Below are 14,644 nucleotides of genomic sequence, written 5' to 3' on the forward strand. Positions count from 1 at the left end.
TCATTATTTTTTTTCTCTCCCCAGAAGAATATAAATAGTCTAGAGAAGGGACTTAAAGCAAGCACAAAGAAACCTATCTAACCGGTAAATACTGAGTCAACCTCGGTTAAGTTACTTATGCACTTCTTATCTCTCCTCTCTTTATCAATGGGTTAAACATCTAAATACCCTTTAAATACCCTTGCTTTTAATACCTTCATTTTTAAAGCATTGAGATTTTCTGTCATGCAGGATTTCGTGTGTGTGTGTATATATATATATATTTTAAAAAATACATGAGTGCTGATTAATCTTAATTCTTTAACTCTCCTTCCTGACCCTTCAGAGGCCATCTGTTAGAACTGGAAAACTCACTACACCTAAGCATTTTCTGTACTTCCTTTTTTAAAAGGCTGTACTAATTCTTTATTACTGTTGACAGAAACCCCACTAGAAAGAGCAGGTTTTCTGTAGCAGGTATGGAATTTCAGTTTTAGAGATCAAACTAGTAATGCATTGGGCATCTGACACCAATCACAACAGAGGACACTCAGCCCCTGGTGCGATCAAGGCTTCAACAGCACAGCTGATATACCCTTCACTTTAGTGTAACCTTTGCTTCTGGTATCGAAAGAAGAAGAATACTAATTTTAAATGAAAATAATTCTGTTAGAAGATAAAATAATATCCTAGACGTTTGAAATTCCTCTGCTACCCTGCTACAAATCACTATATATGCTTCCAGCCTCTGCCAGACTAGTGGTCCATCAACATTTCAGTTCTCAATCAGTATCATCTGGACTCCTGCAGGAACATAGGGAAAGAAAGGGCTCTAAAACAACTGAGTTACATAACAAAAAAAAAATCCTTTCATTTTACCTCAAATAGTCTCAACTTGGATGTAATTTCCTCCAGTAGTTTAACATCTTTGGAAATCTTGAGCTTTAACTTGTCCCAGTCTCCCTGCACATGCTTGAATTCTTGCGTGTAGACCTTTTTTATATCTGAAGAACCGTGTTTCTCCAAAGCCTTTGTTTCTTCAGCAAGTTTATCTACCCTGGGCTTCTGGGCTTCCAGTGTCTCACAAACCGCCTATAATGGGAAGAAGAAAAAAAAAAAAAAAAGAAAGAAAAAAGGTCTGCTTCCAGAATTAGCCATACAACAGGTACACACTTACAGACGAGTGCAAGTACAGCAAAGGTTTTGTTTTGCAGAGCACAGATTCAGTGAAGAGTGATACTCCAGTTACTGCAGTTAGTGCAGCAGAGATGTCCAAACAACCTTTTAAGCAGCAAAACCTTCAGCTGCTCTACTGGTGCAGTAGCAGAGATTACAGAATGGGCTGTAAAGCTTGGCCACGTAGCTAAACACAAGCAGGCACCAACGCCTCTCCTATGCTGTGAAGTACTGGCACTCAAGTTAGCAAAGCAATGGCTGCACCACCCCTGCAGTCACAAAAGAAACTGCAATGTAGACATACCAGGACCTCAGTTTTTTTCAATCACTCCACAGATATATATTTTTTTAATAAAGAAACAATAAAGCTCACACAAACAGGCCGAGTGCCGCCTTCTGACTTTTGTAAAAGTGAAATTATTATAATGTCTAGCTGCAATGAAAGCTCTGGATACTTGAATTTTGAAAAGTACTCTTCAAGTTGGAATACAGGGAGGATACAATGTGAATATATTCATACGGCATTGCTGATATGAAGAGCCACTTGAGCTGAAATAGCTAATTTCCTAATATTAAGGAAAAATAACAGCTGAAGATATCAGCCAGGACATGAAAAATGCTGCCACTTCATTAAACTGGTCATTTTGGTTATCCTGCTTAAAATTTGTTTAATAGAGAAATTTGGAATGAATACATGAAATCATTACTAATTTAATGACTTTAACTTTGCTAGTATATACATTTAACGTGTACGCAGATATTTTACTGAGGATAATCTTGTTGATATGTTCATGTTCTCAATTTTACTTTTTATTTACAGGAAAGAAACAGGATAAAGTGTACTATTTCCTCTAAAAAGACAGGTAGTGAGCTAGCAATGAGCATGGGAAGAGGGATATATGTTTCTGCAAACAAGAGCTTTCTGAGCAGGGGGTCACAGACTGAGTCAATCCCCGGCTTGGGTCTATGCCTGTAGCACTTATCAGTGCATGCTACAGTGCAGGAGAAGGAGCTGAACAATCCACAGGCAGCTCATCATCTACAGTATGTTCCCATCTCCCATCACACTCCTTAAAGCTCCCATAATGGCATAGTATGTACTTTCAGGTTAATTAATTTCTGAAAAAAAGAGGCAGAAGGGATTCAGGCAGAAGTAGGAAAAGACAAGCCTCCAAAGACTAAATGCCATTGCAATTCAGCCAGTATATGGACCAGAAAATCTCTGCCAACTTTAAACAATACAGAAGCAAGATTAAAAGAGAAAACCAGAGAACTCGCAACTTTTTTTAATCTGCTGGTTCAAAAAAAACCAAAGCACTGTCAGCCCTGTTTACTAGGCTTTTCAAAATACCTATTTGATCACACTCTGCTGAATAGAGAAGGATAAAAAGTCAGACAAAGCCTCTCCCCACCCAGCAACTGGAGTTCCAGAGCTCCTCCAGAGTCACCTGCAGCCCTCTTATGCCACCACGCAGGGAAAAATACATGTTTCTGAATTAAATAGGATTCCACAAAAGCAGTGGGGAACAGTGGAGGAGGCAGGGAAGTATTTGTCTATGGGGTTTTTTTAAAGCAAAAGAAAAGCAAAAAAGTACTGGAGATGCATGATTCTCTCCCCTCATTCCAGCCCTGCCCCAATAACTGATATTTATAAAGCAACTGTCATCCACAGATTTTCTCCTACTTTATAGGCTCATAATAGGAAACAAAATACCATTTCTACTGGACAGAATTGGTACATCAATTACCTTTATGGCTTTCAAGCACTGTTTCCCTTTGAAAGGCAATCTGGAGGCCAGAGGAGTACAGCTGCTCTCTCATACCAGCCGAGTAGGATGAAACGGGATGGGTTTGTTAACCAGCTGAACCTCAGAGACAGTTTAAGCAGGCAGGCACCCCGCATCTGGGTAGGCTATACCCAGTGCTCAGAGGAGAGTATTTCAGGCCTGCACGCCACGGCCTTGCTGGGAGGGCCGAGGCAGGGTGAGGTAGCATGCAATGCCGCAGGGAGGGACACGGCATCCCCAGGACAGCAAGCCCAACAGGCATGGCTGCGGTGCAGCTCAGGCAGGGAGAGCCGAAAGGCAGCTCCCAAGGGAGGGAAGGACAGGCCCCAGTTCCTGGCTTTCCTCACAACCGTGCTCGGCAGTAAAGGAGCAGACCTTGGATCGGGTCAGCAACCTGATCCAACCAAGCTCCTAAGAGGAGGATGTTCCCAGAGCCCTGACATCCATTTTGGAGCTCCTTAGCATGAGAGACACATGGGCACACTGGGGAGGCTGCCAAGCTGGTCTGAGGTGCTGCAGCACTTCAGATAAGATCCCCTGAGCCTCCTCTTTCCCTGGGTGAGCAGTCCCAGCTTTCTTGGCCTCTTCTCCTGGCACAGGCAGTGAGAAAAGTTGTGAAGTCTGCAGGCTCGGAGATACCCAACCCTCATGTGGACACGTCCCTCAGCAACCTGCGGTGACCCGGCTTTCAGTAAGCCATTCCCAGGGGCTGCTTCTGCACACCACTCCCTGAGCCGCTTCCCTCTGAGTAACATTTTAGTTACCCCACTGAAAAGAAGGCAGGAGAAAGGAGGATGACAGTAGCTGAATAAGTAACTTCCTCCCTTCAGTGCGAAGGTAAGAGTTACCTTTGCCTGCTGCAAGGCTTTCTCAACCTTACTGGGGTCGCTCAGCCCGCTGGCGATGGACTGCTGCTTGCACTGCAGCTCGCTCAGCGTGTCCTTCAGCCGCTGCAGGCAGTCCACGTAGTCCTGGCTCGGCTGGCTTTCTGTCTCTGGTATCGTTAAAGAGAGTAATGGAACAAAATACAAGGGAAGGAAATAGAGACCCAAATTATAAGAGATAACCAAAGTTATCAGAATCAGTTAGAAACAAGGAATCATGTGAGATACACTTGTACATTGAATCCTGCTGAGACCTTCCAAGAGCTAAAAAAACTCTTCTGTTGATGGCAATGTTATTTCCTTCAAAAAAACATGAAGTATATAATCATGTATTATATAGAATATAGTAATAAATACACAATTACACCACACCCTCAAAAAAAAAAAAACCAACCTCAATCCCATTTTTGGAATTTTCTTATATACCTGAGCACCTAAATCTCTTGGGGTGGTCGGGGTGATGGAATCACTAGTGCTTGGGCTTTTGCACGCCTAAATCCCCACAATGTAGTATTTTCTGTTTTAAAAGTTTTAGACATATCTACTATTTATATGCAAACAGACACTACTATATAGACAATATAAAGTATAGCATATATAATAGCCATATATTAATATAAAGTTAAATATACACACTACATATAGTAACTATATAAGCTATATATGTATAAACACACATACATAAAATATGTATTAGTGTAGCAGTAGGGTTTGGTTTTTTGTGGTTTTGGGTGGGGTTTTTTTCATTTTTATACACACACACAAATATATAAAAATAACAGCTTTCAGCCTGTTGCCAGAACAGAGACACTATCTGGGATGACTGAAAAGAGAATTAAAGTTTGGATGGGGTATCTGCTTGCAATCTTTGATTACATCTCAGATCTTGCTCAAGACAGTCCTCCGTGGAATCCCGGGCAGGAGGCAGCACCTTACTCTGGCATTTCAGAATGAAAACGTCAGATTTAGAAAACTGCAGTGAAAAGGATTTTGGCTGTAAGACCCATACTGTGGTACACACATTCTCTGGCCTTGGATTCCTAAGCAATTTCATTACTGCCACAAGTGAAAATTAATCTAAGCCTTATTCTGACTCATCAGGTAGCTTGTCAACAGCTTACTGTCAAAACTGTCACACCACTTAAAACTAAGGAATGAGTCAATGTTTCTAGAGAGAATCAGAGTTATCTAGCTTCCTTTTCTCAAAAAAACAGGACCAATTTAAAGGGAGGGAAAAAAAAGAATTAGTAAAAAGCAACAGGTGCACTGTTCACTAAACTACAGCAAATCCTGAAGGAGAAGCAAATAGTTAAAATAGCCTCCCATTGACAAAAAAATTAAGTCACAATTCCCATAAAAAATGCCTATAGAGATGGGACTGAGTAGCACTCCATGAGGGAATTTTCAGAGGCTCAAAGAGCTGGACCTCTGTCAGTCAGAGCCAGCCAAATTCACAAATGCTCAAGTGCCACCACCAGTTGTTTCTCCCAGTTACATGGCTCTGGAAGTTTTTTTACCTGAAAGCAAATCAAACTGTGCTGTAAATAGACTGAAACCCTGAAGTGACATTTCCCTCTGTTCTTTAGCAATACACAATCTGCAGAGAAATTTTCATTCAAAAAGATACACAAACACAAATTTAACATATTACAATATATAAGGTGTTTTTACCAAGTAATAACTGGTTCAACGATACTAATAACGCCTCAAGTGATGCGTGGCATGAAAAAATAAGGAGTATTTTTGTCACATCATGTAATAATTACCAAAATACACAATGCCTATAAAATTATTCAGAAGTACATGAACTCAGAACAGTCATAAAATAATCATTCCCTGCAGTAAGAACGAAAGCATACTCTGTAATTTGAGTATGGCAGACAGATATGTTATTCATACAGTTTTCAGCATGGCTCGAATCGAAGCATGCAGGCCTGGTGCAACGCATTATATAGATAGCCTAACAATCTAGTAATTGAACCTATTTTTATTACACACAGAATAAAGTGTTAACGCTCTTCCATTTGGGGCCACTAGCAAAACACTTCCTTGAATTCCTCAGAAACAAAATGAAAACTAAGGAAAAAAAAAAATCTCCTGATAGATCTGTGCTCTTGCTACTCAGCTGTAAAATATTAACAGAGCTACATATTTTGTGCACTACATTTAAAATCCTTTAGAAGCCAGCATGACTGGTTTGAATGCTCATAATGAAATTTTTAACGCAACAAAAAACCCAAGTGGAAAGTGCCTGAAAAGCCAGCCAGATTCTAAATCACTTCAAAGATGAAATTTCCAAAAGGAATTATGTATGACTAATGTGCTCAAAACTATGAAAAAGAATAATTTTCACATGCATGCTTCAATTTTACAAGGTTCTCTTAATCTTCCATTTTTCATGTCTAGTATCATTATTTATTCCTGTAAGTGCCAGAGACACACAGCTTTTCAAACTATATTATCCACCTTAAATATGTTTTACTAATTCCTTCAATGTAGTTTCAGGAACGTTGCTTCCTTGCATAATCACATTTAACATCATGGAATGATATATTTTGTAGTGTGCACAAAGCAGGTCATACAAATACTCTTTTGGGTGAATAAAAAGATTTTTGTCAGCCTGACCCAAAGCCTCCCAGAATCGTTAGGAAAACTCTAGAATTCAGTGAGTTTTCAATCAGCTCAAAGCAACAAAACAAAATACACACACAAAACAAACTGAGAACACAAGTATCAGGAGGACTTATCTTAAACAAAATATATATAAATATATATATATATATTTACCTTTCTTCAGCTGCTGGTGACATTCCTCTAGTTTCTGACGAGTCAACTTGAAGCGATCAAGAAAACCGTTCAAGCTTTCCTGAATGAAGTTAGGAGACGTGGGCTGAGAGGTGAGTGCCTTGCAAGTGGCTTTCAGGTGTTCCAAATGTGGACTCAGGCTTACAAGATGAGTTAACTCCCGCTGTGAAAGATTAAAAACAAACCCAAATCTCACACTTGCTTTGTTAACACAAAGATTTTAGTAAGCTACTGCAGCACAGCTCCTCCACATTACTAGGGCAACAACGTTAAAGTACTCCTGTGACTCAGATATCAAAATCTTCCAGTCAAATCAGGTGCCCTGGCTGCCTCAAAAATTTTGAGTTTCCTTACTGACTAGGCTAAGCTCCTCTGGGATATATCCTGTGCTCCTAACAGTTTCCAATCAAAATTGACAAGTTTTGCCAGACTTACCTGACATAAGTCTTTCAGGACTACTGAGGGCTGGAATGCTGAAGAAGCGTCATTTTTAAGCCAGTCATCCTTCTCAATTATAGTCTTCTCAAGCTCGCTCATTTCCTTAAAATAAGCATTTATATCTTCCTGGTACTTTATCTTTCTGGCCACTTCTTCCAGATGTTGAACTATATCTTTCCACCCTGACAATATTTTCTCCATTACAGTTTTTATATCCACTGTAGAAAGTCCCTCTAAAAAGATTATATAAAATATTGTTATATTAATTGCCAAGCATTTTGATTAACAGGCATTTAATCTTTCCTTTCTTCAGGGGCAGGTGCACCTTTGCATTAACATGCAAAATGCTTTGATTCCAAGTCCACTATCCATAAAACTGTACTAAGTGTTTCAGCTTTTTATTTCCACATTAATAGTAAAATGAAGAGTGAGATATTCCACTTCCATTCTTTCCCTTTGGTAACTTTTGATTTTATAACAGTGAGCTGACTCTTGACCATCATGACTCTCTTCATCATCATGATTTGTGTCTAAATGTTGATATGCAGATTTAAGTGAAGTAAGCTTTATTTAATTAGGCTTCCAGTGATTTTTTTTTTTTTTAAATGATTCTAGACTCCATAGAGAAAAAGGGAAGCAGTAAGTTGGAAGGCAGCACTAAATTCATTGAAAAGGTAGCTGGAAATCCTGTCGGCCTGGGAGAGAGAGGGAGCAATGGCTAACTGTCACATTGCATGCAGACATGATTAATAACTAGGTAATATGAATAGCTACAAAAGCAACATGACAAAACACAAAGTTATTTCCCATTCACAGTGACTACATGCAGCACTTGCTACACCATCTTTTTGACAAATCAATGCATCACTTGAGGATGCAGGAGCAGAAGTGAATAGACCTCCCACTCATTCTTGGTTCTTTTATTTCCTCAGGTGCCAGAAGTAACTGACAATTTTGCAATATATGAAGACATTTCAGCGCAATGTGCATTGAACAGTACACTCTTGCCGTTGCAAGTTTCTGATGCAGATTCTCTTTCAGGGTACCACCTGCTTTATATAAGGCATATTTGGATCATTTGAACTAAACAGTTCTGCCATTTAGATCAGGGTATAAGGAGATTCACATGGAGGGGGTTTTTGCTGCACTGCTTTAAGCGTAAGCGGAGCCCAGTGCTCTGGTCAGGGCAGCCAGCCAGCTTCTACAAGGGCACTTGAAGGCTCTGTGCCATAGATCCTCCCTGTGCTTCCCACACTGGCCATACGCTTGGCACATCTACAATGCAGAAGCACAGCAGCTGCAGTCAGCCACATAAGAGGAGCGTGCACACAGTGATCAGTCACTGCCATTACGGCACAGCCTGTACACGCCCCAAGACAGAAATGGATGTATGCATATGCATGGCAGTGCTGTGCATCGTTCCACACAGGTGTAGCTGGGCCTGTTTTTGGAGAGAAAGGCTGTCATTCTGAGCTGGATAAAACATACTGGCAGACCCCTAACAAAGCCAGGGGCTGTAGATTGGTTATTTTCTATAGATCCCAAATTTTAAGACAGCAAGCAATTAGGAAGCAATCTCTGTATCTTAATTTTTGCTGATACAAACCAGGTTTTGAATTATGCATTTCTCATTATGATTAACAGGTAGTGGTTTTATAGCCATGACCTCTCACAGCTGGAGAGGTTTATAAAAGACAGAAAGGGAGGAAGGGAAGGAGGATCTCTGTCCAGGTTTGAAGGCAAGGAACAGCTACAAATTTTTACAATCCAAACTCCAGGTCATATCAGTGGCTTCCAGCCACCAGCTTCAGGCACCCACAGTAAAATGCTTCAGTAGGCAAAGAGGGCAGGATTGGAGATGCTTAGCAGACTGGGGCATCCAGGCAAAGGAGCTGGCTGGAAAAAAATGTGAGAGTTGGGAAATCCAATGGAAATTAGCATTTTCCAAAAGGGATACTGGTCAGTATGCAGGACAGTGATACCATCCTTTCACCTGTCTGAATGCTACCAGTTGCAGCAACTTCACCAGAAGCCAAATACATAGCAGATCTAAAAGACTCTCTCTGGATGATATGAACAGCTCTTTTAGGGAAAAAGTCACATTTCACTGATGGAGTTTTGTCATATTATGAAACAAGATTTTGGCAAGGTTTAAAGATTCAGTTTTCACTGATGTTAATTATAAGTTTCCAGGGATAAGTGTTTTAATTGACAATCAATCATTTTCTCAAGCATGTAGGCTTCTCTCCTGCCTTTGAACCATAAATTGTGATTGTATCATCAAAACATACTGACAGTCTTTACAGAAATGGAGAAAACTAAGAATAAAGAGAGACATATACACATTTATCAAGCCTAAATTTGGTTTTAGAATCTCCACTTCTTTAAAGCAGTTTTATTTTAAAATTTTGTACTTAAAATCTCCACACAATTTATAATTAAACCAACCCCTTCCCCCAAAAGCATGTTACTGTCATTTTAAGAAATTATTTCTATTTCAATAAAAATAACCCTTAAAAGGTTGCAAATGAACACACACACATTAAACCAAGAATATTAATATTGCTTTTCTATAAGCTTTAATAGAAACAAAACACATATTAATAACTAGCAACAGTAAAAATGACCAGTGTCTCTGAAGGAGAGAAAATGGAGGGAGAGGGAAGGAATATATTATGATGCTTAACTGGAGAATTCAGTATTATTTCCCAGCAACTCATCTGATTAAATCACAAAACAGAAAAACCTTCAAATTGCTTACCCTTTCCCATCTGATCCGAAAGAATATGTCCACTTCGTTTCAGTTCATCTAACTTTTGGCTTTTTTCAGCTTGCTCTTTTTCAATCGCCTACAAAGTGAACCCCAAAATAATACAGTTTCAGAGAGGATAATTTTTCTTGACTTCCCCCTCTCCCAGTAACAGATATTTTCCCACTACTACCCAAAACACATTCCAGTTTTCTTAGATACAGCACTTTAAGATGCACATTAGTTCTGTTTGTTCAGAAAACAAATGCAAAAGGAGTTAGCTCTCACAAGTACCAGGTAAGCAAGAGAGTAGCACACCACCACCAGGAACAAAATATTGTTAAAAGGGCTGATGATCCTGCTATGTGAAATCAGATATTAGGACACCAGCTAAAACAAGTCACTTGTGATCAAAAATTGTAATTATTTAATGTGTACCAATGGAGAAACGACCTTTTTTAAATACTCCCTTCCCCTCTACAGACTCTATTGAGACTTCCAGTAGAAGGGAACAACAACCTGTTCCCTACAAGTCCAGCTAGCAAGAACTATAGCACACCGGTAATCCACTCTCATAAGGTCTAGTGCTTCACTCTGCTTCATAAAGAAATGGTGAGGAAAATCCTACATGACTACCAAGAGTTTGAGAGGAAAAAGTTCCTCTCTGAAGTCATACATATTGGTGAATGTTCCTGTGGGAGCCAAGAGGTAGAATACATCCACAGAGGAAAGATGAGTTCCTTGGCCACAAGGCCACAACTTCAATATCCTCTGTAATTACAACAAAGTATCTCCAAATTAAAATATTATCAAAACTAACGTCCAAGGTCATTACTCTGATTTAGACTTGCTACAGTAAATTCAGAAGCAGCATGCATTTATTTGCACAGAACAAACACTGTCCTACTCACTTAGAACCAAATCATTTAAAAACAGTGCTGTTCATGGGAACCTGGTGTTCGTCTTGGAGCCTATTTTTAAAGGGCTACAAACATTCACAAAGACCTATAAATAAACTATCGGGAGGGTTGTTTTGGTTTTTATTTCCAACAGTACTGCCATTCCAAACATTCCTACTGGCACCATTTTGCAATACAGCACTGAGAAGGAGTCTCCTTATAGATATTTTTAAGTATTGTCTTTGATTTCAAAAGCAGGTTCAGGTCTCGCTAAAGCTTCAGTAAGCCTTTGTTAACAAAGCATGCTCATGGGCCAAAAAATGCAAGAATGCATTCCTGAAACAGAAGGAATAGAAGATAAAATGGTTATATCATGGCTCCCACAGGATCCTGTAAAATTATGTATTCTGTCTTGCAGGTCAGTAATACCATACACGAGTTGTTTTCTCCAAAATTAATAAAGCAAACAATGTGTCCAAACATTATAACAATGGAGCACTTTGGACCCTGGGTGGTACAGTGCATGCAGAGTGTCACAGCATGATTCAAGGGGTCTCTGAGCAGCCCACTGGCCCATCTCTGCCCAAATTATAAGAGTGCTGTCAGTCAAGTCCATCTCCAACTGTGAAACATGAAGCCAAAATATAATGCTTAGTAGAAAGGATACTAATCCTGAAGGCATACATTTATCAGAACTCCAAAGGAGACATCAATAATATATATGTTTCAAAAATTTCCTGTGGATTGTGCAACCCAACACCAGCAAATGTTTGTGTCTAACTGGTCAGAGATTTCCACGTCCAGTTCTGAAACTATTTAACTAAAGGACTTAATCCTTGCGAAGCATGTGGATCAGCCCACACCTCCAGCTGACAGCCAGCTTAGAGACAAAACATACTATTCACTGGAACATTCGCTACCTCCCCATTTTACCTTCAACTTTTCTTTCATGTTTGAAGTCTCTCTCATCTTCTTGTACTCTTTGATGTCTGTGGCCTGAATGGCAGATTTTGATTTTGAAATCCAGTTCAAGAGCTCAGCACTTTCAGCATCAAACCTGGTTTAAAAGGTCAGACAATTTTTTTTGTCATTTTTCCCTATTCAGTTACTATGTCTTAAAAATCAAAAGTCTTAAAGTTCAACACATTACTCAATCACAAAACAACAAGGCTGCACACAAGATTCATGTTTCTCATATTACTGTTCACAGGCAGTAGGACAGAGACAGACTTTAGAAAACCTGCCATAGTAAAAATTATGTCCATGGTATTAGCTTTTGGGAGCAAATTGAGAATGCACAGTGCAATTTATTTCTTTTTTTTTTAAAAAATACATATCTGTCTCTTTTATTATGTCACAAAAGATACCTCTCAATGCTGAGTATTTTGAAAGTAATAAACTAAACCTTAGGTTTGTAATACAAATTACAGTTCTAGATATTGTAAAAGTCTGCAACACTATTTAGTCTGAAGAAAAAACTAGCAGCTTAAGCACTCATGGCAGTGACAGTGGACAAACCTTTTTGAACGCTTATCTGACTAAAGATTAGCTTATGGTTTAATACTTTGGGATACAATTGGACATGCCTATGGTTTAATACTTTGGGATACAATTGGACATGCCTATACTAACATAACTCTTATGCCTAAAACCTCTAAGCTACAACCCACCATCCCCAAAAAACAAACAAACAAAAAACAACTCCTGAATTAACCAATATTGTACAGAACTTGAGAGAAGGACAGGTATACTATAGAGACCACAAGTCAGGCCATATTGCAATTATACTGCCTAACACAGTGTAAATCCTAAGATGGAATAACAGCCTACCAACAAATGCAGAAGTCATTTTAGTCACTCAAAGTTTTCATGGGAAAACCTGCAAAATTCTAGTTACTGGCCATTTGTTGGTTTCAAAATAAGTAACTGGGATCAGGCAAAAGCATCAGAAAGTTTAACCTATTTTAACTGACTCTGTCCTTAATAGAGTTTGCACTCTAGGAAAAAAGATAACAGATCAAATCAATTTTGCTTGCAAAGTCTAAAATAGTTTCTAGGATTCATGAGACGCACAGAGAAAAAGGACTGATGGGCTGCTGACTACGTTAGTGCCCTGGGACACCCACATGCATACGCTACCCCCACCAGGGCTCGGAACTCTGACCAGGATCCTCAGGGGTGTTTGTGCAGGTGTCTCACCCCGTTAAACCTCCATTCCACCTCCAGAAAAAATGAAGAGGACAACTCTTCTTAACTATGCGAACACATATCACCTTGCAGAGCAATGTCCTTCTCTTGACACAGCCCTCTAGCCTCTCTCTAAACAACCTGCCAAAGATTTAGACTAGTGACACCTCAAAGAAACGTTCATTTTCTCAGACATGCACAAAAAGAAAAATTATGAGTATGCAGAATTTACTTTCTTAATTCATCCTGAAACAATTCCTTTAGCTTTAGGTATGCTATTTAATAAAGGCACTGCAACACATGTTATTAAATACTGTTTAGCCTAGAGAAGAGAAAGCTCCAGGGAGACCTTATAGCAGCCTTCCAGTACTTAAAGGGGGCCTACAGGCAAGATGGAGAGGAACTGTTTTATCAGGGAGTGTAGTGATAGATGAGGAGTAACTGATTTAAACTGAAAGGGGGTAGATTTTAGATGTTAAATGTTAGGAACGAATTCTTTACTGTGAGGGTGGTGAGGCACTGGAACAGGTTGCCCAGAGAGGTTGTGGATGCCCCCACCCTGGCAGTGTTCAAGGCCAGGCTGGATGGGGCTTTGGGCGACCTGGTCTAGTGGAGGGTGTCCCTGCCCATGGCAGGGGGGTTGGAACTAGATGGTCTTTAAGGTCGCTTCCAACCCAAACCATTCTATGATTCTATACATGCAAATCAGTCAGCCACTCCAGATCTACTTGTGAAAGAAGACATCACTGTACTATTTTTCTTATTACTATATGGGAGATGGAACAGGTTTCTGAGTCTTTTTTGTGCAGTTTCTCCTATTTCTCCTATATATTTTATGGAGATTAGAAATAAATAATAAATAAATCCAAACACTTGACAGTTTCACAACACTTTTTAACCAAAGATGAGAAGATGTTTTTCCAAAAGAATGTCAATATAATTAATTCTATCTTTCAGCAAAAGAACTGAGGTACAAAGGATTGAAGATCTACTTTTTTGAGAAAAAAACCACCCCAGTTTCCCTTTGAAATTAATGGAAGCTGCAGGCTTTCTGTTGCTCTGAAAACACAGCTTTACATAACATTCCCTTCCTGTTGCCCAAACCCAACCTCTCAATCGCAACTTAAGTATTCCTCACTTGCATAAAAGAATCAAAATCCAAGACCAAGAGACATGAGTCTATGTAGTATCTAGCGAGCAAGAGGAAAATGGCAGTGACATATACTTACTTTTTCTTTGCTTCACTGTCTCCTGGGATTTGCCTTTTCTTTGGGGGTGGCGGTGGAGGCAACTCCTGTCTGGACTGTTTAACCACTACCTGTTCTTTCAATGGCGTTTCTACAGCAGCCTTCTGTGAAACCTGTGACATCCCTACGCTTCCTACAGCTTGAGTTACCTATACAAAATAATTTAGCAGAAGGGTTTAATGTCATTTCTAACACAAACTGAATTGGTTTTGCTTAGTTCCTTTCATTCATTGTTCATAAAAGCCCATTCATTCACTCCTACAAATGACCACATCTAACCATCATGAAGCACCTTTATCACAGATGCACTCCAGAGAAAAACTTCTCATTTTACAGATGCGACCACACATCAAAATTCTCAGTTCAACTAGAATTTCACACCAGTCAAAATATGCATTATATCTATTTTCTTTCATAATTGCTTGGTTCACAAAAAGAACCAAGGTTCTTTGGGTTTAACAACACACAATTCTATATTTTATACTCACACCCC

General features: G+C 39.4%; 1 protein-coding gene across 6 annotated transcripts in view; it reads right to left on the reverse strand.

Annotated features, from left to right (window-relative positions):
* Positions 1 to 14,644, reverse strand: part of UTRN (utrophin) — a 389,659-nt gene that overhangs the window by 276,144 nt on the left and 98,871 nt on the right. For all 6 annotated transcript variants that reach the window (XM_054819386.1, XM_054819387.1, XM_054819385.1 and 3 more), the window contains 7 exons: positions 14,134 to 14,300; positions 11,651 to 11,774; positions 9,831 to 9,918; positions 7,067 to 7,302; positions 6,614 to 6,794; positions 3,791 to 3,936; positions 859 to 1,071 (listed from right to left, as the gene is read on the reverse strand). In XM_054819386.1, coding sequence (XP_054675361.1) covers positions 859 to 1,071; positions 3,791 to 3,936; positions 6,614 to 6,794; positions 7,067 to 7,302; positions 9,831 to 9,918; positions 11,651 to 11,774; positions 14,134 to 14,300 — 1,155 coding nt within the window. The remainder of the gene's footprint in view (positions 1 to 858; positions 1,072 to 3,790; positions 3,937 to 6,613; positions 6,795 to 7,066; positions 7,303 to 9,830; positions 9,919 to 11,650; positions 11,775 to 14,133; positions 14,301 to 14,644) is intronic.

Source organism: Grus americana, chromosome 3, assembly GCF_028858705.1.
Source record: "Grus americana isolate bGruAme1 chromosome 3, bGruAme1.mat, whole genome shotgun sequence".
Taxonomy (NCBI): domain Eukaryota; kingdom Metazoa; phylum Chordata; class Aves; order Gruiformes; family Gruidae; genus Grus; species Grus americana.